General features: G+C 44.0%; 1 protein-coding gene across 1 annotated transcript in view; it reads left to right on the top strand.

The window, feature by feature from the left end:
• Positions 1 to 13,739, top strand: part of syt7b (synaptotagmin VIIb) — a 73,629-nt gene that overhangs the window by 41,311 nt on the left and 18,579 nt on the right. Inside the window, 3 exon segments of the mRNA XM_076156060.1 lie at positions 308 to 446; positions 4,504 to 4,518; positions 10,995 to 11,014. Coding sequence (XP_076012175.1) covers positions 308 to 446; positions 4,504 to 4,518; positions 10,995 to 11,014 — 174 coding nt within the window.

The raw sequence follows: 13,739 nt of genomic DNA, 5'->3' as shown, positions 1-13,739 counted from the left end.
AATCAGGCAGCATTATGTTGTGCTATTTTAACCCTTTAACCTTTGTGGATAAAAACTGTTTATCAGATATCTCTTTTTATAGAGTTGTGCAAACTCCCTGCCCGGCTCTAACTGAAGGGACATTGTTGACATTTCTCCTATTTATTAACAAACTCTCGTTGTTGACCTTTACATTCTTGAGGCAATATTCTAACTTTGATCTTTTATGTTGATTCTTCTTGAACCTTTTTCTCTCTTATGCATGACGGCAGATGTCTGTGCTTGTTTATTCCTCTTACATGTCTTCTCTTTCTTTCTCTGATGGCAGTGAACTAGACAGAGAATTTTGGAATAACAATGACAGCAGCAATGTGCAACAGAGATGGAGCTCCTACCCGCCCAAGGAGTTCCTCTTGAACATGTCTCCCTATGCTCCTTATGGAGACCCTCGCCTCACACCCAAGTGAGTCTCAGTCCTGGCTGGTAAGGGACCCCCTCTACCTGGGCAGGGATTATTCCTTTATTCCGTATTCACCTGGTAAAATCCCAAAACAAATTCAAATTCCGTATTATTATAACTCTTTTGCATATATAGCTTTGGTATTGCGCATTAATTTTGGTAATTTTAATGCTGTCTAGTAGCTAGATGGGTATTTGCATACATAAGTACACCTTATGCAACAGGATGATGATCATGCTGTGTAAAATATGTTAAATAGATGCTCTCAATCAAAGTAAAGCATTGATACATCACTCTGAACTGTGCAAAGGTCAAATGAAATGGCCTCAGGGTGGGAGAAAGCCTTATTTTGTCACACTGTCTGGCTCACATATCTTTTGACTGGAGTCGGCTCTCATCCCTGGTAATCCTCATGTGTTTGCATTCAGCCATGTCGGCAGCGAGCTGGTGTTTAGTATGCACTGCTGCCCATGCATGCACAGATAGAGATGTGGGCCACCATCATCCCTTAATACTGTGATTCCTTGGCCTGGCCTAACCTTCATCATTTCAGTCATTTTCTGAAAGATCCATCAAAGATACGAAGAGGAGAGAAACCAATTCCTAAACTATTCCAGGGACTGTTAAGTACGCAAGTAAAATGTATTTTAAAAGTGAAACTCCAGCCGGAATTCAGGCATTTTAACAGATTCCAATATTGGGGCGTGTATCACTTTAAGACCGCCGATTTGAGTCCCAGTCAAAACTAAGTGAGATTAACAACAACAATCTCAAAGTGAAAGGTTTGATATCTTCATCACTTACAGCCCTGTTAGACTCATTAGGCCTATTTCCCTCTCACCTGCAGCCCGTGGACTGTTGCCATGGAGATAGACAAACCTCCGAGAACAGGACTTGTCTGTTTCCCCCCCAAACCGCCTCCTCTTTACACAAACCAGTTACTTAAAATCTGTCTCAGGCTCCCAGCATCGAATTGCTTTGTCTGAACCTTCCAGTGTTTGTATGCTGCGGGGTCGTTTCCCTCTCGTACTCGTTGTCACTGTTGCGACGTGTTGTTGTTTGTGAGTTTACAGCTGTTATGTGTGTTCTTCTCACCTCTTTCACTCCACACTTTTGTGCTGCTGCTGCTCATTTGTTATCATCCCTCATAGCCCACCTGAGTCTCATCTGCCGGGCCCGACACTGTATTCAGCCCGTACAGTGCAGATGGTAAAACTAGACAATCAAATGTTTGACGACGGAAGAATAACGCCGCCTCATTACATTTCATGCTGTAATTGAGATACATTACAGGTGTCACTGAGGCTTTAGATAACCTGTTCCCTTTATATCCTCTCTAATTACAACTCACTCCACTCTTTTAATAGCACAATACGTTGCTCTATATCTGTTCACTGATGTTGAACTTGTAGAAAAAGAGGCACGGTGTGAAGATGGGGTCAGGGATTACAGTGGTTGTTGTGATTGCTTTACACCAAGTTATTGATTAAGTATTCAGGCTTGAGTGGCCAAGTGGTTTTGTGGAAAAAGGTGATAGCAGATCGATAAGTTGGTTCGTTGTCACTGTGTGAATCTGGAATAGTTTTAATGTTATAGTGCAAATTCCCAAGGCCTTTGGACAGTGACAGGAAGTGGAGAATGTCTCTGTGTTCAATAAATACTCATTCAGCGTATTTTGTTTTGTGACTGTGTGTGTGTGTGTGTGTGTCAAAGACATCCCGGTGTGCAGCTGTCTCTTGTTTGGTCTGTCCTCTCTGAGTGGACGTCCCCGTAGGGATGTCAAAGTGCTGTCTGAACTCGTCTCTGTGATGTCTAAGTGCTGGTTTGCTGAATGAGCCAGGAGCAATAATGAATATGTGCTTCACAAATATAGCTTGTGCTCATCATAAAGAATTAAAAGCTATATCCTCTCAATATGGCAACATGTTATGAAACATTTTAGACACTTTACTAGTTCAAGCTAATAAGATAAAAGCATTTCTTTTAGTCTGAACTCTTGCGGGACCACTTGTGCTTTTTAGTCTTACTGTCATTTTTATAAAACTTGAGGTTCCACAGCACATCGAGTACAAACACACCTGTGGGTCCTGACCTATGCATGCATCCAACATGTTAACCTAAACATGTCAGACATATGAATTTCCCTGCGTATAAAAGTACACACTCACTTATCAAAAGTTATAGCAAGCTAAACAAAAGCTTTTAACTCTAAAGCGTCTTATTAAATTTCCCTCTGGCCATGAATTTAGTGCAGTTCTCAAAACAATCCCATTACTTTTTAAGACTGTGTGTAAGTGTCCGATTGAAAAACAACTTTGGGGTTCCACAGTAAATCTTAGCTCATCTAACTTACTAACTACCTCCCTGACCAAGAGCTTCTGTTCCAAGTGTGTGTTGTTTCCTGGACACTTGTGTCTGGATTTAGCCCGTCCGGATTGCCTGACTAACCTCACTAATAACACTTTTGCTCTCCGACTCTCCCTCTGTCCGTCTGACCCTCCCTCTCTCTGTATCGTCTGTGGGTCCGTGTTTCTTTGTCTATGATCCGCTCCACTGTCCCTCCAAGTGGGGCTGTGGATAAGGGCGGGCAGGGCGGTGCTGGGCCCTCACCGGGGGCCAGTGAGTGCGGGGGTGGTGCTGGAGCTGGGACTGGGGCAGGGCCCAGTCGCAGCGACAGCATTCGAAGCATGCTTACAGGGGGCTCCAAGACCGGGAGGTGGCAGACGGTCCAGAGCCACCTTCATGCCGGAGGCCTGCGGTCCAGCAAGTGAGTGGCATGGAGACAAAAAGGGGCATGCACGAGGGGCAACAGTGGCCACAACAATTGCATGGTGTGGATATGAAGATGTATGAACTCGTAAGGCAACGTGAATAGAAGGAAAGGCTGAAGGAGAAGCCAGCTGTTCTGCAGCACGGAGACGCTCCGCCGTGCATGACAAACTGTTAGTTAAAGGCTCTTGACTACTGAGAGCATCCTCACTTATAAACAAATTCCACTTCTATGTCAGCTACTCCTCTTCCACCAGCTGATATCAAGACTGCCGTAGACAAAGTGACTCACCACAGGCGCTCTAAAGCGTTCCTCTGCATTCTCACAGGCCAATTTACTGAAGCCTGTGACAGATCCACCATTTCCAAAGCAAAACAAGCTCACAGAGAATATTCAGAAATAGCTTGTTGCTCATTTCCATGAACACCTGTAGGTTAACACAGCGCGTGCTGTGGGATATGTAACACTTGAGCAGTGAGCTCGATGTGAAGAGTGTTTGAAGGCCAACATTACATGTTTGTACAGTTGAAGTCGACCCAGGTTGGATTGTGTTTCACCGTGTCCATTTAAAAATATTGCTTGTTTTTGTTCAACAGTTAAATTGTTTTTACAATTACAATGAAATTACCACAAAATGAAATTGCCAGGATGAAGTAGTGCTCAGCTTTGAGAGGTGTGTGTGAAGCTTGATTATGTATTCATGGGGTTGAAATCCCACTTGTTTTTTCTTCTCTTTTTTCTTTTTGAGCTAAATTTAAACACAGCTGATCACAAATTAGACAAACACTGGAACAGGCCTTTGCTTTCCTGCTCCTAGAAGCATCTGGATAACTTCACTCAATAAAACCATGTTCTTACTTTACTTTATATAATCTACAACAGAACTTTAAACTCTCCTGATCCTGTGTCCCTGTGTCTGGGGAGTGTGACCCGTCTGTTCATCACGCTGTGTAGCAAACCACATTGTGTTTACTGGATTTGTTTCTATTTGCAAGATGGTTTTGAGCTAGTAAGGTGTGTTTTCATTTAGATGTATGACTTGCACCAGTGTGACAGTGTGTAACAGTGTGAAAGCACCCTGAGGAAGAACCAACAACTGATCTATAGATTGACATTTACAAAATATGAAGAACATCCACCAGCTAAATATCACACAGTGATATCATTTGTTGTGTGTGATGTTATTTCAAATGAGTTACAAAGCCAGATGTGTGTGTGTGTGTGTGTGTGTGTGTGTGTGTGTGTGTGTGTGTGTGTTTGTGTGTGTGTGTGTGTGTGTGTGTGTGATCTGTAGCCCAGCGGAGGTGATGTTCAGTCACACATGTCACACTCTACACACGTGCAGCGAGGTGGTTTCTGTTTCAGCTGAACTTGTGCTCTGCTTACTCTTCCGCTTCACTGCTCACTCCTCTGCTCAGTGTTGTAGCATGTCATCATCCCCAGCAGACCAGCACCCACCTGCAGGCTCTCCTTCCAGGTTTCCCCCCCGGGGGGACTTTGTTATGATCGCTCCCCCCGGCTCCACAGTATTGAGCTTTGAATGAATTCTCACAGGGAGTGATAAGATCATGGCCCAGGCGCCAAATACAATATCAGCCCTGTGAATATATGAGGTGCTTTGCTGAAGTTATAATTTGCTGAGCTTGAAATTCTAGGTTGATGTTAATTAAGTTTGGTGAAAACATTATGAGTAGATCTGTGGGTTTACTGCTATGTTTGAAAGGTCTAGGAGAGGCTTTACTTCTCTCCATCAGCAGCATCTGTAGCTCCATCATATGTTGTCTACTTCACTAAAAGGAAATAACCCGTGTGATGTCATAGAGGTCAGTTTTACTGGCTTTACACAGCCACACGAGCCATTTAGTCTGTTTCTTCCTTCTGGCTGCTTTAGTAGAAAGCTTTAAGCACACGAGCGCCCATGAACCTCACATTTCTAAGGAGAAGATGCCAACCAGACGTATAAATCACAGTTGTTGCACATCCAGAGCAATTAGTTGATGCAATAATGGGGAAAAAGCTCCACTAAAGCTTCCAAACTAATGAAATGTATCCAGAAAGTAAAAAAGACTTTACATAGTTCGAATGTAGCAGTTAGCATAGCACCAGTGGCAGTTACATTGTGTACATGTAACTGAGCAGGAGAGTTTCATATCCAACCAGCCTCACAAACGCTCCGGCCAGCAGTCACACAACACAATGAACACAGGAAATGAAGAATGGAGTTGATTTCATGCCACACCTGACCTACTGGAACTCCTCTAGCTTCCCTGCTGTTTACCATTAGCACACAGGAGAGGCCAATGAATATTTTATGAAAGTTGCCTGTATGTAAATTGTACCCCAGATAATCAAACAGTGTTTATGTAGTCTGAAACAAATCATTCAGGAGATCCAGAGCCAAATCTCACAATATCCCTGTAAAGGTTGCAGATGCCAACGAGTCCATTTGTTCATTCATTCACTCACTCACTTACGCTGCGGTAGATTGGGTTTGTTTTTCTTTTCCTGTCTCTTTTTGGATGTCAGTTATCACGCGTTGCTTCCACAAATCATGGATGACTCATTACTGCCTGTTAGTCTGATTTATGCAGAACCCAGTCAAGCTAATCATTTTCAGCCATTTAGTTGTTGCAAAACTGCCTGGGATTTCGACGCTCGGGCGTTAATTGAGAATATGGAGTTGAACTTTAGCTTCAATCCCCGTCTGCTGTTATCCATCACTGCTGTCACTCTGCTCTTTCACTCCCTTTTAACTCCCCCTTAACTCCCCCTCTCACATCTACCAGTATCACCATTCCTCTTGTGGAATTGGTTTCTATTTTGGGGCATTCTGTCTGTCTCTGTCTCTCTCTCTCTCCTTCCTTCTCTCTCTCTCTTGCTCTCTCTCTCTCTCTCTCTCTCTCTCTCTCTCCTTCTTTCTCTCCTTCTTTCTCTCCTTCTTTCTCTCTCTTTCTCCTTCTTTCTCTCTCTCTCTCTTTCTCTCTCTCTTTCCTTCTTTCTCTCTCTCCTTCTTTCTCTCTCCTCTCCTCTCCTCTCACTTTCTCTCTCTCTCTCCCCCCTCTCTCTCCTCCCCTCCCTCTCTCTCTCCATTTCTGTCTGTCTCTCCCCCCCTCCCCCTCCCTCTCTCTCTCAATCTTTCATTCTTCATCATTGCCATTTGTTTCTCTCTCTCTCCTTCTGTCTCCTTGTCTTTCATATCTCCTCTATTTCCCTTAATTATGAACTCATTCAGGGCTCATAGTCGTCTTAATTGCCTCCCAGGAAAGAATAAAGTCAATAACAGGATACGGCCGACACAAAGGATGAATATGAATATGAATGGCGGCGTATATGTTGCTAATCATGGGCTCAGAGGATGACGATTAGCCGCAGACGTATTTGAACATACAGTATTAATTTGTGAAGCCATATGAAGGAGATAGAGTGGAGAGAGAGAGAGAGAGAGAGAGAGGAGCTCACAGCAGCAGCAGAGGCTCCTGTGTCAGAGATCCTCCGATTTTGTAATCTGAATAAATACTTTGCCAAATTCCTGACACAGCACAGACTGGCAGGATGTATTAGCACACAGAGTTCCTCACAGATGTCTGGCCTGATGCCACCGTGATTCCAACCAGATGTATTGATTTATAATGATGTCAGAGTTGATATCAATGTTGGCTGAAGAAGGAAGTCATGTGCAAAATAGTATCTGTTGCGTTTATTCACTTTATACACTTCACCTTCATCTGGCCTGTTGTTGTTTATAAACTCCAATCTTCTTATCTTCATTGTTTCTTCATACTGTGTTGTTATCGCTTTCATTCATTTCCTTTCATTTTTCCTTTTACGTTCCATCTTACTCCAGCCGCCCGTCTCTCAGGGGACAGTGTAAATCTAAGTGGTTTTACCAGCAGAACAATTCATCATGTGGAGGAAAGAATGAGAAAGCTCTCTCCACACACACATGAGAGCCAGCGTGTCAAACCGCTGTGACACGCCACACAACTTTGATATGTTCCTGCTGACACTCTGGACCAACACAAACGCAGCGGCAGCAACGTTTTATTCAGTCATTCGTTCACATCGGGCCAGTCTTGCGGAATCTTTACCGCCACCAAGGCCGAAGAATCTTACACAAAACATCTTTTCGTCATAATACACTGGCCTAAAGAGAAAGGAAAAACCTGCACACATACACACACACACACACACACACGATGATTAGATGCACAGCAGCTCTATATTACGGCTAACCAGGCTTGTATACCTGTGGACTAATCCGTCCTCGGCTTGTGTTTATTATGCACAATTGAAAACACTGTGAGGCGTTTGAGAACAAGCGTAAATGTCTGTGTGTGATCTCCTTGGATTTATTTTTGTCTAGCTGCGTTTTACTCCTCAGGAGGGAGGGAGGGAGGGTGTGTGTGTGTGTGTGTGTTGTCTCCAGGCTCTCCAGCACAGTTAAAGCGATGTTGATACTGGAGAGCAGCTGACACAACCCTCAGTCCAGGCAGTAAATCGCCCCCCGCACAGCATTAGCTTCAGACAGGCCTGTTTAGCACAAGCTTACAGTCATCAGGGAGGGCAGTGATTGAGGGGCGGATAAGAGGAGAGGCGCTATTAAATGATTGTACGAGAAGCTGCCCTGTAATTAGAGAACGGGCTTTGAGAAGAGAAAGTGTAGGCAGCGTGGAGGTAAACTGATGTTACGGCCGAACCAAAGGGTGATGAAAAGATGAATGGAGGGAGGGAAATGGAAAGTGGTTGGGTTCACAAGCGCAAAGGTCAAGGGAGGAGAAAGCATGGGGAGATACTGATGGAAGCCAAAGGTGAGATATGGAGAAGCGTTTCAAGACTGATCAGGTTAGCTCACGGTACAGAAGTCACTCCTGCAGACTCACTGACAGACTAACTGCACTTTGAAATGAATCCTAGTTAATGTGGAGGAGTGTTTGTGACATCAGATTAGAGAATATTGATCGAGTGCAATGGGTCTGTATCATTTTGACCAGGTTCCACCTTTAAAGCAAGAGTTTACACTAAATATCGTTGGATGCTTGTGTACTTACTGTGCTGTACATCCGGAGACTTCAGGAGGAGTCAAACGATATTCTGCATATTCTGGGCCGGTTGGGTCCCATGCTTATTGCGTCAGGTCTCGTTTCTATGTATTCTTATTAAAACTGAATAATTATCAATCTTCTCCTTAATGAAAGTCATGTTTGAGAATCACTTCCAACAATAACAGAATTCACTCAATCACTTAGATTCTCTTAGAAATCATTTTGCACACTGGGGACACTTCCACTTCTTCCACACATTCATAGATAAAGCCACACACACAAAGAGTTTAGAAGATGTGACCATCATTTCTAGATTTTTTAAAATAAATCTTATGTATAAAATCAATGAAAGATAAATGATTGAAGAGAATATATATATGTAGTTCAATTTTGTCAATTTATGCGTTTTACAGTAATCTAAAGCTTTTTCATATCTTTATTATCTCTATTTTGGTATTATCACATTATTATAAAAGCATGCTATAGCATTGTTGTATCAAAGCTAGCTGCCCCCATGTCAATCATATTGACCTGTAGCCTTGACGTCTTCCTCATTTGATTGGTCTCTTTCCCTGGTTTTTAGTTTCGGTGATGCTTCGCTGTCGTCGGCTTCCACCCTGGAACACATCCCGTCCTCGGCTGTCGCTCGCCCTCGGCCCCTGGTCCGGCAGCAGAGCCTCCAACAGCCGCTCACCCACCGGCCCCCACCAGGCCCCAACGACCCCCCGGTCACTTCACAGAGCCTGGGCCAACTCCACACGGGCCCGGGAGGCGGGGGCCACCGCGGGGGCCCGCGCGGGGTCCGGGGGAGTCCGGCTGGAGCTCCCCGATGCAGAGGGGCGGGGGCCGGAAGATCGAGGTCAAACCCTGGCAGCTGGGACCACATGATGGAGCAGCTCCGCCACAGAGGTCTGGATGTCAAGTCCTTCCTGTAAGTATCATGATGCCTTCTGCTCATGTTGGTATAAACAGGATAACACACAGCATGGGACTGTTAATCTCACACTGCAGAACACAGACAGAAGTCCTTTACTTGGGTTAAAGTGCAAATGCCTCAATGGAAGAAGTATTGCCTTTAAATATAAAAACTCCATTCAATCACATAAATAAGATCTAATTATAAAACCTATAAAGTCAAAGTTCTCACAGTGATGTCTAAATGTTTGATGTTAAACTTACTGATTGATGTTCACTTCACGTTAGTGTATCAGTCATCAAAAAGGCCTTTTATCTCTAAGCTACAGATTCAGTTTATGATGAAGTCATGAAGCCCGGACTGGAATAGAATGAAATCTCTGAAATTGGAGCCACAATGTCTTCTTTGTGTTGTGTTGTCTCGCCCACTTAAATAAGGTTTTTACCTCAAATCAGCCTTTTTTATGATCTTATATCAAAGCCAATATTTTTCTTTCTTAAGCTCGTAATGATCTCTTTGTTGTTGATGCGACTGTGACAGGCACATATTGATTAACCCCAGTGGTAAACATCCAGCTTGTTCTTTCATCTCATCTTCCCTCACATTTCCACTGTCTAGTAAACAAAGACGTACACATCATATAACACACAACACAGTCCTGCTCAAAGAGATATGGAAGCTTTTTGTTTGCCGTATGCACGTTAACACAGGCCGTGTTGTTGTGTCCGCCCACTTCAGGCTGTATCAGTCAATCTCAGGTGCTCTTTAGCCCCGCCGAGTGTGTTTTCTCAGGGATTTCTGAAAAGCCTTTCACTCCTATTTTACATTTGATGCTTTGCTGTTCAAGCTCGCGAAGAAATCCGACCTTGGCTCTTTCTTAGAGTGCCATTCATTCATGAATTAATGTGCTGCTTCTTCAGGAGGTTTCATAAACCTCAAGGTCGTGATTTACTGTGCATCTTCACACATACATGGTTGCAATATTTAAGATATATGGACTGCAGTGAGGATAATCTCCTCTAGATGACCGCATGTGTCCAGAATCATAATAACACAACACTGATGAGTTATTACCTTGGGTGTGAAGGAGGCGTGGGGAGGAACCGTTTGTTGGACAGCTTTGACAGATATTTGGTTTGTTAAATTGAGATACTTTATCATTTTATAAGTCACATTTTCATGGACATGCACATTATACACTAAGCTTTCCCTGTACTGTAATGAAGGCATAAATATGGAGTAACACGTACACGGTAATTGGCACTTGATGTTTGGCTCTGTCGACCTACAAGAAGGTCCTGATTGGAAGCCCGCTGGCTCCGACTCAGGCCCTTCAGTGTGGACTTAGCGTGTTCTCCACATGCAGCTGTGAGCGTCCTAGGGTCCCTGTTTCCTCTCCCTGCTGCAGACAAGCAGGTAAGTCGAGTCTAGTTGATTGGTATTGCCCAACAAAGGGCTTTACAGTTGAACTGACAATTCTGAACACAGAGAGAAATCTTTATTTTTTCAGTCGACACTTGGAAAAGTTCATTGGAGATTTGATGATGCAAGCGATTGTCCAGTTTAGTCTGAACTGAATAAGACGGCTGCTGATGTATAGAGGCTGATTGTTTGAGATACAGAGCACGGAGGCCTCCACTCCGCTTGAGCTGAATGATAGATTACAGATGTTGCGCTCTACAAAACAGCCTCTCGTAAACGCTGGCCTCTCCTGACCATCGGCACACAAACATGCGCTCACGGACCCTTCACAGTCTCACACACACACACACACATGGCTCGAGCCTCTGCTACTTTTGCGTGCTTTCCTATTAACATTGTCCCCAGGCCGTGACCTCGCTCCCCACGTGAGTCATCATTCTAATGAGGTCGGACAGATATGTGGCGATGTGGCCTTGCCTGTTGTCCCCGTCCTCGTGAATCTTACCGGACCTAACTTGTCGGTTGTTGACCCTGGGGGGGAAATACATCGTGGGGGGAGTAGGGAGTACTATTTCACGCGTTTGTGATCAGTGGGATATGAAGAACCAAAAGCTATCTGTTATCTAGCAGTCTCACCTACCACGTGTCTCACAGTGTGGGAACTGAGCCTCCCTGTTCACATTGACAATCAATAGAGCAAGAGTGTGGGAGGTAATGATTTCAGCACTCTCAGTTGGAGTGCACGTCTTTTCTGGTCATCTATACAAATCCATTCAACTTATCGACGAGCCTTGTGTTACTACAATTTATTCATCCCCAGTGGGCCACTATTTGTCAAGTGATCCTGTGTTCCTCTTGCCAACGATATTGCTTCAACAAACAGCCTTTTTGTTGTCGAGGAATTGCTCTAGAAGAGAAAATACTTGAGTTGAAACTGCAGGCTGGCTCTTACTCACAGAAGTGTGAGTAAGACGGCTCGACTAGAATACAGATGAAGGAGAGAACAGATCAGACACAAACACTGAGGAGGAGCAAATGAGTCATAAGGAGAAATAAGATCTTAATTGGTAAAGAATCATAGATTAGGGATTCTTTTTCTGCCTTTGTCTGCACATTTGGAGCGGCCAATCCCACTTGTTGTCACTGCTTGCCCCAGTATCCATCATGGGGGAGGGGCAGCCGGCCATGACGCATGATGTCACCAGGCGCCTCTGTTACACCTGCAGGAGTCAGACTTCCCCCCTGGCTGGGTATAACTCTCGGGGAGCTCTCACTATCCTCAGCCAAATCTCTTCTCTGCCCTGGCTGCAAATTTTCCTTTAGTAGGTGAGCCAAGGGCATTGTTATGAATATTCATGACACCGTCGTCTTTGGCTGAGCTGAGACGCACGGATTCCCAATAAATACTCAAAGTTTATAAGTCTCTGCCACGGTGGGCCAATGCTTTATCTGCACCACCTGTGCACATAGGAATACATATATGCGAGGGCTGGCCGAGCTTCTTTCACTTCTTCATCTTGAGGAAAACAATAAGGGAGAGAAGACGGCAGTGGGAATCTTCCATCCAATTTCCTCATCTTTGATTTCTGTTTTCGTGTCTAAAATAAACCTGACAGCCATGATTAATGTTCTCTGGGACCTTCTGTCAATCATAGTCTGGTTAAGCCAACATGCAAACTCAACTGAAGTCAACTGTAACATGCAAAATAAGACGGATAATAGAGCAAAATGTTACACGATGGCCACAGACTGGATGGGATGGAGGAAATTAGCAAAAAAAAAGCTGGAGTGGAGAGAAGTGGTTGTCCTTGATTCGCTATGCAAGACGCTGAAGCTGGATAATAGGAAAAAAGAGCATCATGAAGAGTGTGATGAAGAGTGTGATGAAGCGGAACAGAAGCCAGAATAGAATTACTGACCTCACTGCTTCACATCTATAAGTTAAAGTAGAGTAGCCGAAGCCCTGAGGAACATGCTGCATGCATGTGTGTCTGTGTGTGTGCGTGCGTGTGTGCATGTGTGCGCCTGTGACCAAGATCAGTGTGTGGTCCAATGTTAATATAAGGTCATTGTTTGCACCGACCATTGGATTCTCTGTGCAGCACTTCAGTAAGTGTTATTTCAAAGACTTCAGGCATGTTGAGAGGAAAAATAATCTTTCTTTGCTGTTGCTTTTGGTTTATTTCACATTTCTCCTGGCTCGGTTTTTTGCTTTTACTCCTCTTCCTTTTCTTTGTTTGTCAACTGCCTCTCTTTTCCTATTTTTCTCTTTTCTCTTTAATGAATCAGATGACAGATTATCCAGACATTATAAAGCTGAGAGTGCATCAGAGCTTCCCTGCCTTTCTGCTGGGGTTTTGCAGACTTAAGTGAACCAAATTCTGTTACCAATTTTTATTTATGGCACCTATCTGTGGCTCATAAAACAATTATGGACATTTATCATCCTCTAGCACCACACTCATAAAACACTTAAGTATTCACTAATGCATTAGAAAACCACTCTTCGATGTAATAAATATAAATAATTAAGGAAAGGCTTTGTTATGGATGAGTCTGATCATGATTCTTATTATCCATAGCTGCTCAGTGTGAATGTTGTGTTAGACCCACATCAATGAGGAACATCACCCAAACAAACAAGCCATTACAAGAACAAACAGTGTTCAGAAATGATTCATGCAGCCATCATCTGTGTCGGAGACCTTTTGTTAACTTTGTGTGGACGCTGTCACATTGGTCTCTTTACACAATATGGGACAAGAGAGTTGACGCTGTGTATCTGTGCCTTCTTATTTGTCTGTGTGTCCAGTGAGGGGAAGATGGTTGTTTTGTCTCTAGCCATCGGCCTGGCTGAACAGGACGACTTTGCCAACCTGCCAGATCTACAGGAAGCACCGGCAAGCAAAGAGAACGACACCACACCGGAGAAGAGGTAATGAGGGAGAGAGAGAGGGGCGGAGAGAGGGAGAGAGAGAGATACATGGAGATGCTGCTGGAGTTGATCTGTTTTAACACCAACATGGTTTAGTCGGACTCAGGTGCGTTTTTCATTTGGGACTGTCTAAGTGCAGCTATTACACATGTGTGCTTTCTTAGAGAGCAGCACAGAGACCCTTTTGTCATGTATGTGTCATCAGTCCATCTGGA

This window comes from Genypterus blacodes, unplaced genomic scaffold, assembly GCF_046128005.1.
Source record: "Genypterus blacodes isolate CSIRO-AG114 ecotype Tasmania unplaced genomic scaffold, CSIRO-AGI_Gbla_v1 ptg000067l_1, whole genome shotgun sequence".
Taxonomy (NCBI): domain Eukaryota; kingdom Metazoa; phylum Chordata; class Actinopteri; order Ophidiiformes; family Ophidiidae; genus Genypterus; species Genypterus blacodes.
The sequence above is the reverse complement of the archived record's forward strand: the minus strand, read 5'-3'. Positions and strand labels throughout refer to the sequence as shown.